The sequence below is a fragment of the Papaver somniferum genome, unplaced genomic scaffold, assembly GCF_003573695.1.
Source record: "Papaver somniferum cultivar HN1 unplaced genomic scaffold, ASM357369v1 unplaced-scaffold_137, whole genome shotgun sequence".
In the NCBI taxonomy this organism is placed as follows: Eukaryota; Viridiplantae; Streptophyta; class Magnoliopsida; order Ranunculales; family Papaveraceae; genus Papaver; species Papaver somniferum.
Genome location: NW_020622934.1, coordinates 7,408,445 through 7,424,608, shown reverse-complemented (window position 1 = coordinate 7,424,608; position 16,164 = coordinate 7,408,445). Strand labels below are relative to the sequence as shown.

The 16,164-nt window shown below is 36.2% G+C and overlaps 2 protein-coding genes across 2 annotated transcripts; both read right to left on the bottom strand.

Annotated features, from left to right (window-relative positions):
- Positions 1-2,174: 2,174 nt before the first annotated feature.
- Positions 2,175-6,276, bottom strand: LOC113334717. Its single transcript, XM_026580904.1, has 6 exons — positions 6,107-6,276; positions 4,858-5,655; positions 4,565-4,766; positions 3,362-4,462; positions 3,131-3,317; positions 2,175-3,041 (listed from the first exon to the last, which is right to left on the bottom strand). The coding sequence occupies exons 4-6, from the start codon at positions 3,938-3,940 to the stop codon at positions 2,437-2,439; spliced, it is 1,371 nt and encodes a 456-aa protein (XP_026436689.1). The 5' UTR covers positions 3,941-4,462; positions 4,565-4,766; positions 4,858-5,655; positions 6,107-6,276; the 3' UTR covers positions 2,175-2,436.
- A 924-nt stretch (positions 6,277-7,200) lies between these two features.
- Positions 7,201-9,072, bottom strand: LOC113335018 (leucine-rich repeat extensin-like protein 5). The gene is made up of 3 exons (XM_026581238.1): positions 8,939-9,072; positions 8,653-8,737; positions 7,201-8,560 (listed from the first exon to the last, which is right to left on the bottom strand). Exons 1-3 carry the CDS (start codon positions 8,954-8,956, stop codon positions 7,521-7,523), a joined length of 1,143 nt encoding a protein of 380 aa, XP_026437023.1. The 5' UTR covers positions 8,957-9,072; the 3' UTR covers positions 7,201-7,520.
- Positions 9,073-16,164: the final 7,092 nt, after the last annotated feature.

Sequence of the window (16,164 nt, the reverse complement as noted above, 5' to 3'; positions counted from 1 at the left end):
CGAACTTTTCTATTAAGTCCATGTATAAATTTCTTGTTGATGTTAGTCCCCATAGACCTAATATCACTGTCGCTAATTCTCTGCCTTGGAAAAATTTGTGGAAAATGAAAGTTTCGCCTAGAATCAAAGTATTTGTTTGGAAATGTCTTCACGACATCCCCCTTGTGGGAGACATAATTTGCAATCTTACCTAACATAAATAACATCTGTCATTTATGTAAGTCTGAGATTGAGAGTTTAAATCATCTTTCCATGAATTGTGAATTTGTTAAAAAGGTTTGGAATTGTCTGCCTTACAAAACTGATAATGTTAAAACTAGATATAACAACTTACCAAATTGGATAAAAAATTGGTTTCAAAACAAAAACAAGTTACACCATGACAATGTTAACTGGGACAACATTTGTGCTATTACTATGTGGTTTGTATGGAAAGCTAGGTGCCAGAAAGTTTTCAAGAATAAGAAACCGTGTTACAAGTCTACTGCAAATCAGATTATTAGTCATGTTATGGCTGAAACCAAAACAACTGATCAGTGGAAAGCAAGAATTGATGTGAATGAAGAAATGAGGGATAGTAAGGCTTATCTCGCAGTTTTTGACAACAAAGAGAGTTCTGAATCTTATATCATTATGTATGTTCATGACTTGACAGGGAATTTCAGCGGTTCAAGGTGCTTCTGTGCACCCCAAGAAGTAGATAAAGATGATCATAAGAAGACCATTTTAACCGTGATGGAGTGGTTGACAAGTTGCCTGCCGTAGTGCGGGTTGTGTGAGACTTGACAAGCCGGCGTAAAAACTATGTTATACATTTTATGAGATAATCTCTCGCCTACCCGTTACTTGATACTGGAAAAAGGCATTGGTTTTGGTTTTGGAGTGATTGACAAGCTTAAGTTGCAAGAATGTCATAGTTATTTGGCAGAAGTTGGAGTCCTCTGGAGACTCTACCACACGAGAATAAGATATGAACCTGGAGAACCTTTTGTTAGACTATGAATTCCATAAGCACTACAATTACTTTATGTCTTTTAAAATTAAAGTCTGTAATACTAAGACTGTCAACTATATGCTATCTAATATGTATAGATTAAGAGTTATTTTTGAGAGAGATTGGTCCTAGTCGGACAAGGATGTTAGAGAATGAAAAACTAGTTTGAAGTCTTAGATAGGTTAAATCAGAGATCGAAGACAACTACAAGTTCTACATATTGTTTCTTACGGCAAGAAGAAGACCATCCTGAAATCAGAAGCAAGGCAGATGATAGTGGGGATAATGGCAGAAATGTGGACAGTTTTGGAGACTTAAATAAGGTTCATTTCGATAATGTCAACATAAGCAATGGAGATGGAAAAAACAACCATGATTTGATGGGGTTGGAAGGCCAAGGAAGAAAAGCCAGAAATGTTTCATAGGATGGCGCAAAGAGGACATTTTTCAGAAACTCAAATTACGAAGAAGGAAGTACGAGTCTAGTTCCAAGAGATTTGAGTTGTATGAATACCACCAATGTTACAGTTAAGTATGATCCTCAAGATAATATCCAATCTGGACATGTAACTTCTATCACAATAATAAAAATTAGTTCTCTCTTTTGCCAAAAACAAGAGAAACAAAATCCGCTATAATGTAGAAGAAAACTTTTTCGAAAGAGAAGGTTATATTAAAAAAAAAAAAGAGAACCAAGGAGTAATCCAAGGTCAATTACATACATATTAGAGTATCCCAATTACTCCAAATGAGATTTGGATCGACATATTTTTGTCATTATCACAAGACCATCAAACTACCAATTGCTTAACCATCAATATAGAAGAGAGTTATTTTGCATTTGGGTCGTGAATTTTGGTACGCCTTTGCGTCTGGGTCGTAAGTTTGTCCAATTTTGTATTTGGGTCGTTGATCCGTTAGTCAACCTAAGTCAACTAGCGGTATTGGTCCAACTGTTACTTACAGTTAACTTCAGTTAGTTAAAGTTTGCCACTCAGTTAAATCTAGACCACACGTGCACACATTAAGATGCAGGTGCTAGCACGTGCCAAATATTAGGGAAAAAATCAAAAAATACAGAAGCTACAATGGAGATGCACTGAGATGCACGGCCGACAACCGTCACAATCTGACCATCACAACCAGTTATATGGTATAAAAACAGGTACAAAATACGTTTCAGTTAACACTACCACAAACCACACAACATTGAGATAATCAAAGCATTCAGTAACTAAAAAAATTAGGATGTAAATTCAACAGAACTTTAACTTAGTTAACTTGTGCTGAGTAAGTGATGTAGTCACAGTACTTTAGTTTGTCATTGCAACGTGATAAATACAAAAGCTGATGTTCAGTTGTGCTTAGTTAACTTGTTTTTTTACCAAAATAAGCAAGTTAGATATCATTAACTTGTATTCTACCAAAAAGGAAACACTTACTTAGTACCAGTGAACCGCTGCGCCTTTCTTAGCTTGTTTTTCTCTCTTTGCAGGTGGTTGGTCTTCAATCAATCCCATAAGAGAAGCAGACCTCCTAGTCATGTTCTCCACTGGATAACTAGGCAATCTAGTCCCTCCACCCCTCATTCTGGCATAGCTTTCTACAGACTCAGTTCCCCTTCCTCTTGTAGATTGCACTGTGATTGTGGAAGTTTGAGAGGACCGAGTCCCAGCAGCTGCAGTTGAACCAATTCCTCTGCCTCCAACAACTCCAGCCCTACCTCCTCTTCCTCTAACAACTCCAGCAACATTTCCTCTGCCCCTAACAGCTCCACCCGAACCACTGACTCTGCCCCTACCAGCTCCTCTTGCACCAACCCTGCCTCCCCTGCCTCTAACAGCTACCATAGGTGGAATCCCACCTCTAAGAACTCCTCCATTAGTAGGTCTACTACTATTTGTTGTAATACCAAAGCCCGTGATTCTCATTCCTGCATTAGTCCTCTGTGGTCTAGAAGAAGAACCAGTTTCTGCTGATGTAGTAATTCCATCTCCATCTTCATTATGAGGCCTCCTAACATGAGGACCATATATTATATTCACACCTGCGCAACAAGAATATCATCACACCACAGATAACAATAACATCACTAAAGAATAAAACTAACGAAATTCACAAAACAATGATCAATACCTATAGTGGATGGATCACCATCCTTGGCTCCTTTGCAACCAGCCCTATTGTGCCCATAGATCTTACAGATTCCACATCTCTTCTGGTTCCTTGTATTTCCATCAGCTTCATCTCCATCTCTTCTTCTTAGATTTCTCGGCCTACCAGCTGGCCTTACTACCCTAGGAGGATTCACCTTAAAAACATCCTATCAAAAATTCAAAAAATAACAGTTAGAAGATGCTAATTTACCTCAACCTCAAGCCATGTCAGTGGATTTGCTGTAGGCTCCACATGTCCAGCGTAAGTCATCATGTATTTGCTAATCAAATGGCACGGATCCGCATAGCTATATGCATTCTCATCCTTTTCCACAATGACAGCCATGGCATGAATACATGGCATACCACCAACTTGCCATGCCCCACAGTTACATTCTTTCCTAGTCAAATTGACTTTCCAAGTCATTTCTATGTCATTTTCCACTAACACATTTTCTGTTGATGGATAGCAATTAAGAAAATGCACATATCCTCTAAGCCCTTTAAGTATTTCTTCTGCCCTGTTAATCAAACCTGTTTGACACCAACCTTGTCCCTTTTTCTCCCTACTATACAATGTCTCCATCACTAATTTCTCATACTCCATTACAAACTTACAAATAGGCAAGTGTCTAACCTCTAAAATCCAAGTATTAAACGACTCGCTAAAATTATTGCTTATATGCTTACATCGAGAAGTGTGATCAAACTTCCACCTATTCCATTCTTCAAGAGGATGTTTTTCTAACCAGGTCACATCCGCTGGGTCGTACTCTGCCACCTCCTTCATCCAATGCTTGTAGTCAATTTCATTGTAGCTCTTTGAAGCCCTCCACACCAATGTCTCTAAGTGTGACCCAGGTAACTCTTCTTAAAGTTCTTGTACAAATGCCTGAAGCAAAACCTGTGGTAATGATTGAACTGTGCAAATTGTCCACCATCAATTAAACCTTTTTGCTGGTCAGATATGAATGTAAGGGGTTGCTCATGCCTAGTCACGTACGGTGCAAGGATTGATAAAAACTTGTTCCACGTTTCCTTGCATTCATTTCTGCATATATTGATGGTAATAGGGAAAATTCCATTGTTGTTGTCTAAACTCATAGCTGCTAAAACCATTCCACCATATTTTCCTTTCAAGAAAGTACCATCTAAGCCAGTAATAGACCTGCAACCATTTAGGAAACCATCTAGACTAGCCTTGTACATCACAAATAACCCTTCAAACTGGTGATGGACTGTGTCTTTACTCCATGTAGCAATACTCCCTGGATTTGCCTCCATGATCTGCCTGCAAAGTTCAGGTACTTGCCTGCAACATGCAACAAAAACATAAAAAAATAATTTAAGGAGTTTCAACACATAACAAGTATATCATTTTAAAGGCAAAATAAGTCAAGTTAGAATAGCATACCCATAGCTCTTTTCATAGGACCCAAATATCCTCTCCAAGCATATGTGCCTAGCATGCCAAGCAGTCCAATAAGATATTTTAACTTTATACTTCCTCTTCACTCTTCTCTTAATAGTAGAAGGTTTGCATTGAACGTGGTCCTTCACGTACCTCATTATTCTTAAGGCAACCCATCTTGCATTAGCCATGGGATTTTTCAAGCCTACAAACACATTAATATAAAGTCAGCAACTTTAATATAGATTCAACTAATAAAAAAGAAAACTGAAAAGGAAATGAAAGAAAAATCTTACCTAAACGCTTGCAAGAGTGCTCCAAGTGTCCAGATTTGACACTGAATGAGGCCTTCTTATTAGTGTAACTGCAATTAACTCTCCAACTACAACCTGGAGATTTACACTTCCATTCTTGCCTCCCCGCATTGCTCATGATCTTTTGCATTGAGAAATGTTTTTGTATTGCTAAATCTCTCAAATACTCCCTGCACTCACCGCTGTTTTTCCAACTCATACCCACATATAACAAACCAGGCGGAACTTTTATAGCATATAAGTCATCATCAACATCCTCCTCCTGATAAATATTTTCAGTACTTAGCACAAACTCAGCATGGTCATAACCTTCAGCTTTACATAATTCCTCATCCTCGTCACTGTTTGAATTATCTCATCACCATCATCAGGATCACTTGGCACATCATCTGCTTCATCATTGTCAGTTCCTGTATGATAACATTGTTCTTCATTACATTGACCCAAGTCATACTTCCTCTAGGAACGACATAGTCTTCATCATCAGAGCTGACATAATCTTCGTAGTATAGTGCTGCATCATCGTCAATTGAATTAGTGTGTTCTTGCACACCCAAAGCTTCATACTCTTGTTGTTCTTCATCAAGAGCTTCAAACTCATCCAACTCAATGCTTCTATCATCTTCCCCTGAACTCTCAACTGAAACATCATCTTCCCCCGAACTCTCAACTAAAATAACTTTTCCTTTATGTATAACTAGCTCATCAACCTCCTCATCTTCGGAAGATATCTCTGCCAAAAGACTTTTATTTACCTTTATACCATTGTCCTGCACCAACCTGTGTACATACAATTTATCACATCAACCACAATCTCAACCACAATCTCAACAATAGTTTAATAACGAATTGGTCCAATAATACATACAACACAAGCAACATTTCAGACAAAAATGGTCATATCACACTGTTCAACAAATAAAAAAAGAATCATCAATTTGTTTTGAAGAATCTTCAATTTTTTATATAGCAGACAAAGTAAAAGCGTATAAAGTTAAAGAAAAAAAACAGAAACCTTCAAATCCCAGATCTATTTCTTCACACAACCACATAAACCTTAGAAATATAAATAGCAAGTGCTCTTGCAAAATCTACTAACAATATCACTTTAAATTCACAAAATAACAACAACCCTACCATTTCCTTTCAATCGTGAGTTCACATCATCACAAAATCTTAAAGAAATTGACAGCCCTAATTTTTCCCAAAACGATGAGTTTAAATCACTTACTTGGTTGAGTTTTTCTTTGCCATACTAATAATCGTTGTACCAAATACAACCAACAGTATCAAAATCCTTCAAATCCAACAATAATAACCCTAATCTCTATATTCTCGCCGCTGCATCTCCCCTAAATATGCCCTAATACCTCGACCAGTTTTTCCCACTAGAAAAGAGAGGAGTGATTTACTGATTTATCAGTATCTGACCACCGATTCATATTTTATTAATTTAACTTGACACGTTTCGACTTTCTAAACAACAAACGTGGATCAACACCAGCCATGAATTAAAATTACTTAACGCTTCTAACGGATGGCAAACGTGTAAATATCGTAACTGACTGTCGTTAACTTGCTTAACGGTTTGACTAGAAATTATAGTTGACTAACGGGTCAACGACCCAAACGTAAAATTGGACAAACTCACGACCCAAACGCAAAAACGTACCAAAATTCACGACCCAAATGCAAAAAAAACTCTATAGAAGAAAACTTACCAACTAAAAAAGCATTATGCTTCATAAAGAAAAAGAAAACTGAAAAAGCATCGAGCAGAGTTCATTACTGCAACAACAAATAAACGATGGTAGCTGAATATACTTATTATCGAGTCTATGCCGTTATGAGTGCACAATTGGTAGTTTTATGGTCTTGTGATAATGACACTTTAAAGTATGTCGATCCAAATCTCACTTGGAGTAATTGGGATACTATAGAAGAAAACTTTTTCGAAAGAGAAGGTTATATTAAAAGGAAAAAAGAGAACCAAGGAGTAATCCAAGGTCAATTACATACACATTAGAGTATCCAATTACTCCAAATGAGATTTGGATCGACATACTTTAAAGTGTTATTATCACAAGACCATAAAACTACCAATTACTTGACCAAATTAATATAGAAGAATACTTACCAACTAAAAAAACATTATGCTTCAAAAAGAAAAAGAAAACTGAAAAAGCATCAAGCAGAGTTCACTACTTATTTTCGAGTCTATGCCGTTACGAGTACTCTGTGGTATATATGAATACAAAAAGAATATAAAATCCCCAAAAGGGAAACGGAAAAGTAAAGAAGATTAAAGAACGCAAAGAAGCTGTGTAATCAAATAATAGTTTTACATGATTCCTTCGTATTATATATGAAATGCTGAGCATCAGACGATGTTAATCTAGTCAGTAGTGGAATGCAGGATCAATTCCCCATACAAAATAACAGACACAAAAAGTGGAGAATCTTACACTACTCTTAACTTCTTCCTCACACTTGGTTCACTTGGTATGGCTCTCTTTTATCACCATTTTTATTAGTTTTAGTTTCACTAATCACTGTTAAACCTTTCTACTTACAACTTTCTTTTCAGAGACCAAAAAAAGGAAAAAGAAGCGCGCACACAGACTTTTTCTTACATTTCTGTTAGACTATACTATTCGACATGCATTCGGATTTTCATCGCTAAATATTGATGTAATGTTGTTCCCATTCCTGTTGTCGCTGTTTTGATATCCGTAATCCCGATTGTAATATCCGTTATCCCGATTGTAATAATCCTCGTTGTAGTAGTGTTCCATCCTATTAGAACGGGGCTGTCGAAGAGGTGCATATTCATATTCAGAAACAGAAGGTGTTGGTGTATAGTTGTTATAACTATGAGTTACGTAAACCGGAGCCAGAGGTTCAGGTCTGGAGCCATGAACATAAACTGGGGGCTCAGGCCTCGACCCATGAACGTAAATTGGTGGTTCAGGTCTGGAGCCATGACTATAGATGGGAGGTTCAGGTCTCGGTCCATGAACGTAATTTGGGGGTTCAGGTCTGGACCCATGACTGTAGATGGGAGGTTCAGGTCTGGATCGATGATTGTAAAAAGGAGGATTAGGTATTGGCCCATGGCTGTAAATGGGAGGTTCAGGTCTTGACGCATGAAGATAAACTGGGGGATCATTTCTAGACCCGTGGCTGTAAACAGGTGGTTGCGGTCTGAACCCATGACCTTTAGGATAATTGCTCCAGTACCCGGGATGATTTTCAGGTGGATAGTTGCTAGATTGACCATTGTAATCACGTTGGCGGTGGTGAATTACGTGAATCTCTCCGACACCCCTTGGCATTGAATGGTACAAGGGCAAGTCTTCATTTGCTTCGGCAGCTATTGGTGATGGGTGTATTTCTAGAGCTGGATTTTCAGGTGGTGGCGGGTCATTTGGTGGTTCTGGTTGTGGGTTGTTTTCAGCATTAGGAGGAGATTCTGTGTTAGGTGGTGGTGGTTGTTCACCTTCTGGTACTGGTGGTGGTGGTTCTGATCCCTCTGGAGGAGCTTCTGATGCTTCATCTGTGTGCACACAAACACTACCTATAATTTTCCTCGTCTTCCTGATAGCTTTAACGATCTTTTCCGTGTCGGCCCATCCGATGATAATCAACTTTTGTTGAGGAAAATCAATATGGATATCATATATACCTGCACACCCAAAAAATTCACACAACTTTTAAAATTTATTTCACCAAGAACGCATTTCTACTATTGAATGGCAAATTAAGATATACTATTACCGTTGATGCCGTGTAAAGCTTTCTTGAGCTTATGAACACAACCGTTACAGTCCATTCTGACTTGTATTTCTGTAACTCGCGGTTTCTGTAGAATTTGCGAACATGTATTAGTACTGCGTAACAGGAATATGAAACTAAGACCATCATTTGGTTTAGGAATTGCACACACAATGTTGTAAGTCCTAGTTTTGAATCAAATTTAAAGCTGTTCATGAAACACCCAAAGAACACTACTACTTTTTCAAATATTTGTGATTATTAGAGGAATTTGGGTTGAGAGGTGTACCTCTAATTCAGGAACCATGACTGAGCTACAAGAGAGCTAGAGCAAGCAAAAGAAAGAAGAGCTTCTGGTTTTTGTATGAGAATTAAGTTGTGAAGTATGCAATTAATGAATGAAGAATCAAGTCAAGTTGTATATAAAATTCACGAGAAAGGAATATATGGAAGGTTAATGGTGTGGGTCATGAAAGAATCCTGAGAGTGAGAATATTTTTGTTATCATGCATTTAAGCTTTCCAGGCGTCATTGTCATAATGGCTGAAAGAGAGGCAAGGAATCATTGTCTAAGCCAAACAGCATTTTCTTTCTTTACTTTTCTATGGACGGCCAATGATATCCAGAGATTAAAAAACAAAAGAAAAAAAAAACTTTAGAAATATCTAGAAGAGCTAGGGGGGAGGAGATATCCAGAGGTTTGAGTCTTAAATTAGAATCTACCTAAACAGAATACGGTATGCTTATCGTTCCTTAGTCGACACCATCGACTAATACTCATGGTTCACACGTAAAGCAGAAGATCCAATGGTGTAGAGCAAGAGATGACTAGGCGATGGAATTAATAGTACTCTTCAAACTGGAAAAGTAAAGTGAACACAGTGCTGAAGTCAGAAAAACAAAGTTTCTTTTGATGAAAGGATATGCAAGCATTTTTCTAGGCCTTTATTCGTTTTGTATAGAGGTGAGAAAAAAATTTAAGAAAACAAGTCTAGTTAGCGTTCTTTGTAGTGATCATATCTTGTAAAGGTCTGAATTAGCAAACTTCATAGCAAGATTGATAATAACCTGGGCACCAATGAAACTGAGAAAAATGTCAAAAATATAGTATACGTGTAACCGATGGATCGGTCCGTAATCAGATTTGATTCCACTTTTATTTTAGACCCATATATGAAATGTGTGCCTTTGTAGTTATGGCAAGTCTTTTTAACTACACGTTTATGGAATTATGTAACACGCTAAAATTTTAAGCACAACATAGAACGACGTTCAACACAGCACAACATGATGGCTTTGTGTTGTGTTCTGACATGATAATCTGCACATTGACACGATCCAACACGCGATACGGATAACAATACGGTACATCAGACATATTTCGGAGCATATATTTTCACAAAAATATTATGGCAATACACTTAATTCTTTGGCACAACATGGCACACGATGTGTGTCACAGCCATAAAAGTAATGGAGACTAAGCGGAGACTAAGGAAAATCTTAGTCACATCTTAGTCCCACATTGCTTACTACTTCCTTATGATCTTAATATATAAGGTATGGAGCCACTCCACTCATTGCCAATTTATTTTGATTTGGAAGCCCACACACTTCTATCATGGTATCAGAGCTAGGCCCTGTATGCGACATAAGACCCGGAAGACCTACAAGGCAGGGCAGCCAAACGGGAAACCATGCAGGGATCCACGTTGTAGAGGCTTCAAGAGCACTACACGTGGAAGGGGCAGAATAGAGACTAAGTCGAGTGCTCTTGAGGCCTCTACAACGTGGATCCCTGCATGGTTGCCCGTTTGGTTGCCCTTCCTTGTAGGTCTTCCGGGTCTTACACGAGTCTTATGTCTCTTACATGGCCTAGCTCTGATACCATAATAGAAAACCTAATATAAGGCCTGTTACAGAGTTCTTATGGGTGCAGTTAGTGAGTATTTCTCATTTGTCAAACTTTGTTTCCTATATCTAGTTACCAAGGATATTACTGCAGCTTGTTATGTTGTATACTACGGCACGGGCCATGATGTTGGTTCATTTTTAATATATCGTATAATTGGTGTCCCGAATATTTATCAACTCCTTATAATTTAATATGGATTTGTCATAAAAATAGATTTTCCTATTTTTTTCTTATTTTTTTCCTTTAATATTTTACCGTGAGAGATTTGCTCAAACGAAAGAAATATAATCTTAACTTCCAGACACTTTTTCATTTAGGTCATTGCTTATAATGAGATAATGCTCTACATGAACATGGAAGTTTAAATATTTTTTGGAAATACGTCGTCAACAACGCTCATCTCAATGAAATCAATATTGTCCATAAAAGTCTCCCCATGCTCCTATTTCGCTCCACCTGACTCATCTATCATGGTCATGTTGTCGATCCTCCAAAGGCATAGAATAGTATTTTTTTGCATTGAGTGGATGATACAAACTCTCAAATGTGACATGACAATGTTTAAAATGTGTACCCATTACCTTTTCGAAGGGATTGTATATATGCGAACCTCTGCCATTAAATCTTCAACAAAGTATTGTGCTCAGAAGTTCGTCTTAACAAAGGCTTTGGTAACTTCAAAAGTCTTGGACATTTTGTCATTTCCATTTGTTCCTACCTTCACTTGGAATACAATGTGGCGACACATTACCTCATAAAGAACCTTGAACACATATTGTACTCCCTGATCCTATTTCAAATTAATAGGTTGTCAATAGATCCTTTACCAAAAGTTGACATCTTCTACGTTGAATATTTATCAAAAAAAATTATGGTATTGTGGATCTTTGCTTTCTAAGATTGTAGTTTTCAAATTGGCCTCTTCAAGTCCCACGGTTTTCTAAGTTTATATATCCTGTTTGTTTTTAACATTTTAGTTAGCCATATTATGTTTGTTACTAACTTTGAACTTGATGTCATCTTCTACTGTGAACTTTATGTTATTCAGAATCGAAATAATTATACCTCTTTCATTCGTATCAAGTAATCCGTTGTATATCCCAACAATTATTTTACAAAAATTCCTTTCTTTTGCTGTTTCCGGACCATCAGTAGCCATTATTGTCAAACACAATCTGTCTAATTTTTGTTGATGTTATGTATTTGCAATGTTCATTTTTCTTAAATAAATACATTGTAGAAAAACTAAAAAAAAAAAAGAACATAAGTATTACATCGGGTCTAAGTTACTATATCCAAAATACTCCGGACACTGCTTCTGGTGCCTTGTTTCCTCAAATTCCTCGTTGCATTCTAGACAGTACATGCAACACCAATCATTTGCGAAGTGAGATATTTGCGCAAGTGTGGTCAATGTATCCCTTACCTGTAATAATAATAACGACACGTCAATTTTTTTCAAGGCGTCCAGTTGTAAATGGTATGAATCTAATAGATTTGAATTGTACCTCAATCTTAGATATCACCTTCTTCTCACATAACATAGCAATTGAGGAAGGACAAATCTTGACCACTCTTTACATAGGCAGAGTTGGCCAAACTATGTTTTGCAATTGTCTTACGTGGAAGTTATTATTAATCCATATTTTAGTCGGCTCCTATCGAAGCCGATCTAATTATTCCTACAGAAAGTTAATCTTAAATTTTTGACCTTATTTCTTGACCAAATTATTGAAGTATTCTCAGTCATGTTCTGCTTTGTGTGATCTACCCATCTGTATCTACTATACCTTCCAACCCAGTGAATGAAACCTATACATATTGATCCGTAATTTGATATTGTTGATTTGTAATCAAGTGTTCGCATGATTTGAGAATGTAAAATATAAAAAATATTCTATAAACATCGGAGGAAAAATTTAGATTTATGATTTAGATTTTTTTATGATGATTTTGATGAACAAACATAATTTTCAAACAAATATTTTAGAATAAAAATACATTTTCCCGGTCAATAAGGTTTTATATCGGGAATTGAGTGAAAGTTGTTGTCTTTGTAGGTAGTTATCGCGAAACAACTCGACATTGATGGTCTTTCAGGAAAAAGAATATAATAGTACTTGAGAGAGCGATAATGTTCTCTTACGCTGGTACACCAATTGCCTTTATATAATAAAGATATTGTTTCGGTGATCCAACAGTCATGATCTTATTGTCTTATACGTTCCGGTATCATCCTCGAAATATTTGGTTTTTGTCCTTATCAATCGTGCTAAAAACAACCAATTACATCTTTCACAATACAATGTTGCATGTTTTGTGAAGATCTTTTTTTTACTCGGTCAATAAAACTCACCAAAAAGCAAAAACTATTATTATCCACTACTATTACCAACACTCACCACCATAAAAACCATCCACCGCCACTATTTCTTCCACCAATAGTAATGTTATCGCCTCCACCATTCACAAACACCCGCCATTGTTTATACTAAACCCTACTTCCATTACCACCATTAGAATTAATATAGTTTTTAGTAAAGTTATTTATTAATAAAATTATGTATTTATGTTAGATTATTAAAGGGACATTTATAATAGAAAATTAATTAATAATTATGAACAATGAATGAGACACCAATTAATAAAACATTTAAAAATGGTTAAGTTGAACAAACCCCAGCGGTAAATTTATCTTTGCCAAGGACAAATCCTGAATACTCTTTACATAGACAAATCGATAATAAATAATTTCATATGTTTAGATCTTGATTCGTGTCGTTCGTTTAGTTATTACATAAAATGACAATTGATTGCACCAATTTTTTAAAATAGACATGTGTTTTATCGAGTTTATTTTAACATTAGAATGATCAACCACGTTTTATACTTTATAATATAACGTTACATATTTTGTGGCGTTACAAAATTAGCATAATATGTTTTTGTTCACCAGTACCCGCCACCACCATAAAACCATATGAATCCATTTTTTTTATCCACCACCACCTAGTGGCAGAGCCAAGGGTTGACTAACCTGGCTCTAACCCCTTAAAATTTTAATAACTACATAAACTTTTTAGTTTATTTTATAAATAATACTTTGTCCATATATATTTATGGTTTAGTCCAGCAAAGTTTACATGTTTCTTTTTTTTTTTTTTTAAAAGTAGGCCTCCTCAATGTCAATTTTTGACTTCACCACTGCCACCATCACTGCTGCCCACCCCATGTAGGTTGTTGGACGCAATTTTAATTCTCAACCACAAATGTCATGTATGAGGTTTAGATTGAACAAAATGTCGTCAATTGATTAGTTTCATTGTTTTTTTTCCGTGTATATATTATTTTTTGTATTGCAATCAATTTTATTTTAACATTAAAAAATCTTGATTTATACGATATAGTACCAAAGATAACAGGGTACCATTTGAGTGATCCAACTACGATCATGAAAATATTATCTTGCATGATATTATCCCTAAAATATATTGGTACCTTCATTTATCAAAAGTGTTAAAAACGACCAACCACATCTTCCACACTACGATGTTATCGATGTTGTAACGACAACATAAAATTAATATTGTCCATCACTACTCACCGTCACTACGTCTTCCACCACAAACCAGGGGCGGAGCCAGGATTTTGAGGAAAGAGGGAGAAAAAATTCTTGGCAAGTTGGATACATGTGAAAAATGGACTTTGTATCCCATTTTACGATAAAAGAACAAAAATAAATATAATTATGCTTGGCTCCGCCCTTAACCACCACTAATATTTCGGCTTCCACCTCTTCTACTGCTCATTGTCGCCAAAAATGTCTATTGATATATTTTATCAAAATTACTTATTAATAGAAATAAATATTATAATTAATTAAGAAAATATTTATAATTAAAAATGATTAATCATTTATTATGAGCAATTAGTGAAACACTAATTAATAAAACACTTTATAATGAATAGATTATTTATTATGTGCAATTAGTGAAACACTAATTAATAAAGAAATTATGATATTTAAGTTGAACAAACCACCGTCGTTGAATTATCTTTGCTATTAATTCCAACCAAGGTGGAACACTAGTTAGAGGCCACTCTTATGACACAATAGGTCATGAGTTCGAACCTCCCCTATAATTTTTGAAAATCCAAATCTTGACTTGAGTTTTCATTTTTCATTCATAATATTGGAATTAACGCCACACGTGTGAGATGCAAAGGGTGGTCTGAGAAACCACGGTCCTTGGTTTATCTTTGTCTGGACAAATCCTGACCACCACTAACAAAGGAAAACTTAGCCTAGCTTTGTTTTGTACTAATGATAAAAAATAATAGCGCAGTGGATGTTGCTGCTTACTTTCCCTTTGTTAATAGTGTGAGGTGTTGAGCATCACCTGTATGTTTTCTCATGAATAAAGGCAGAGACAATTTTTTTTTGCCCAGTTATATCTTTGTTTAGAGTTCTAATAAAGTTGTGGAAAAGCAATCTCTTAGATCCTTATTGACAGTTTTATCTGTGGTACTTCAAAGCTACATTCATCATCCACATATAAGGTCTGCAGATTTACCCACTTTAGTTGCTTTTTCTAGTCAGCATCCATGTTAATATGCTTCAACTGTTGCTCTCCAGTGTCTTACCTACTACTGGTAGTAGAGTATGTTTAGTATGGATCTACAGTTGTTTTGTTTTCTTAATCGAGGAGTGAACTAGTTTGAGATATTTCATCTATTGAAACTTCAAGATGATACTGGTACTTGTCTTCCAAGATGATAATGAGGTGCACAGATCCAAGTATTTTAGGATGGATATGATTCTGATTCTAATTGAGACTCAGCAGCAGAGCATCACACGTATTGCCAGAGTTATGATTCTTCTTGTTTCACAGTCAAATTCATTATTATCAAAGTGACAGAGAGCTTTCTTCATCAACAACAGTTTCTGTGCATTTATTGCTTGTCTACAGAGAGCTCAGTGCAGAAGAAGACTCAGTTTAAAATCACTTTGAGATCAACTGTTGTAGTTGGTACTACTTCAGAGAGTTATGCAGTTCATTGCAAATTGTTAGTGTTTCTCAAGCTTCTACAGTAGCATGGTTCTCCAGAATTGGTTTGCATTAGGCTCTTCATCAGCTTATACTTCAGCCTCAGCATGGTTTGTTCACGACAACCTTCATTTACATAATCTGCTTTATTCCTGCTCTAGCTTCATCACTATGTGTCAGTAGTTTTCATACTCAGAGGACTGCTAGAGTAAAATCTGTATGGTCTATAATGTGTATCAACTGTCATAGTTGAGAGCAAGTTCAATGTATCTTTTCAAGCCACCTTGAACTTGAGGGGGATAATAGAGTAAGGTCTGTATGGTCTGTAATGTGTATCAACTGTCATAGTTGATCCAAGGTCTAAGGTCTGTAATATGTATAAACTATTATGATATTCATTTGAGTGAACTTACGTAATCGTGTGAGTCAATAGATTAAGGTCTGTATGGTCTGTAATGTGTATCAACTTTCATAGTTGACCCAAGGTCTAAGGTCTGTAATATGTATCAACTATTATGTTATTCATTTGAGTGAACGTATGTAATCGTGTGA

Excerpts from the sequence above, each read along its gene's own strand:
- LOC113334717 (XM_026580904.1), bottom strand. The coding sequence starts at position 3,940 with ATGAAGGAGGTGGCAGAGTACGACCCAGCGGATGTGACCTGGTTAGAA. Across the intron at positions 3,318-3,361 it reads TGACATGGCTTGAGGTTGAG|GATGTTTTTAAGGTGAATCC; the intron begins GTAAATTAGCAT and ends AATTTTTGATAG. Across the intron at positions 3,042-3,130 it reads TGGTGATCCATCCACTATAG|GTGTGAATATAATATATGGT; the intron begins GTATTGATCATT and ends CTTGTTGCGCAG.
- LOC113335018 (XM_026581238.1), bottom strand. Across the intron at positions 8,561-8,652 it reads AGCTTTACACGGCATCAACG|GTATATATGATATCCATATT; the intron begins GTAATAGTATAT and ends TTGGGTGTGCAG.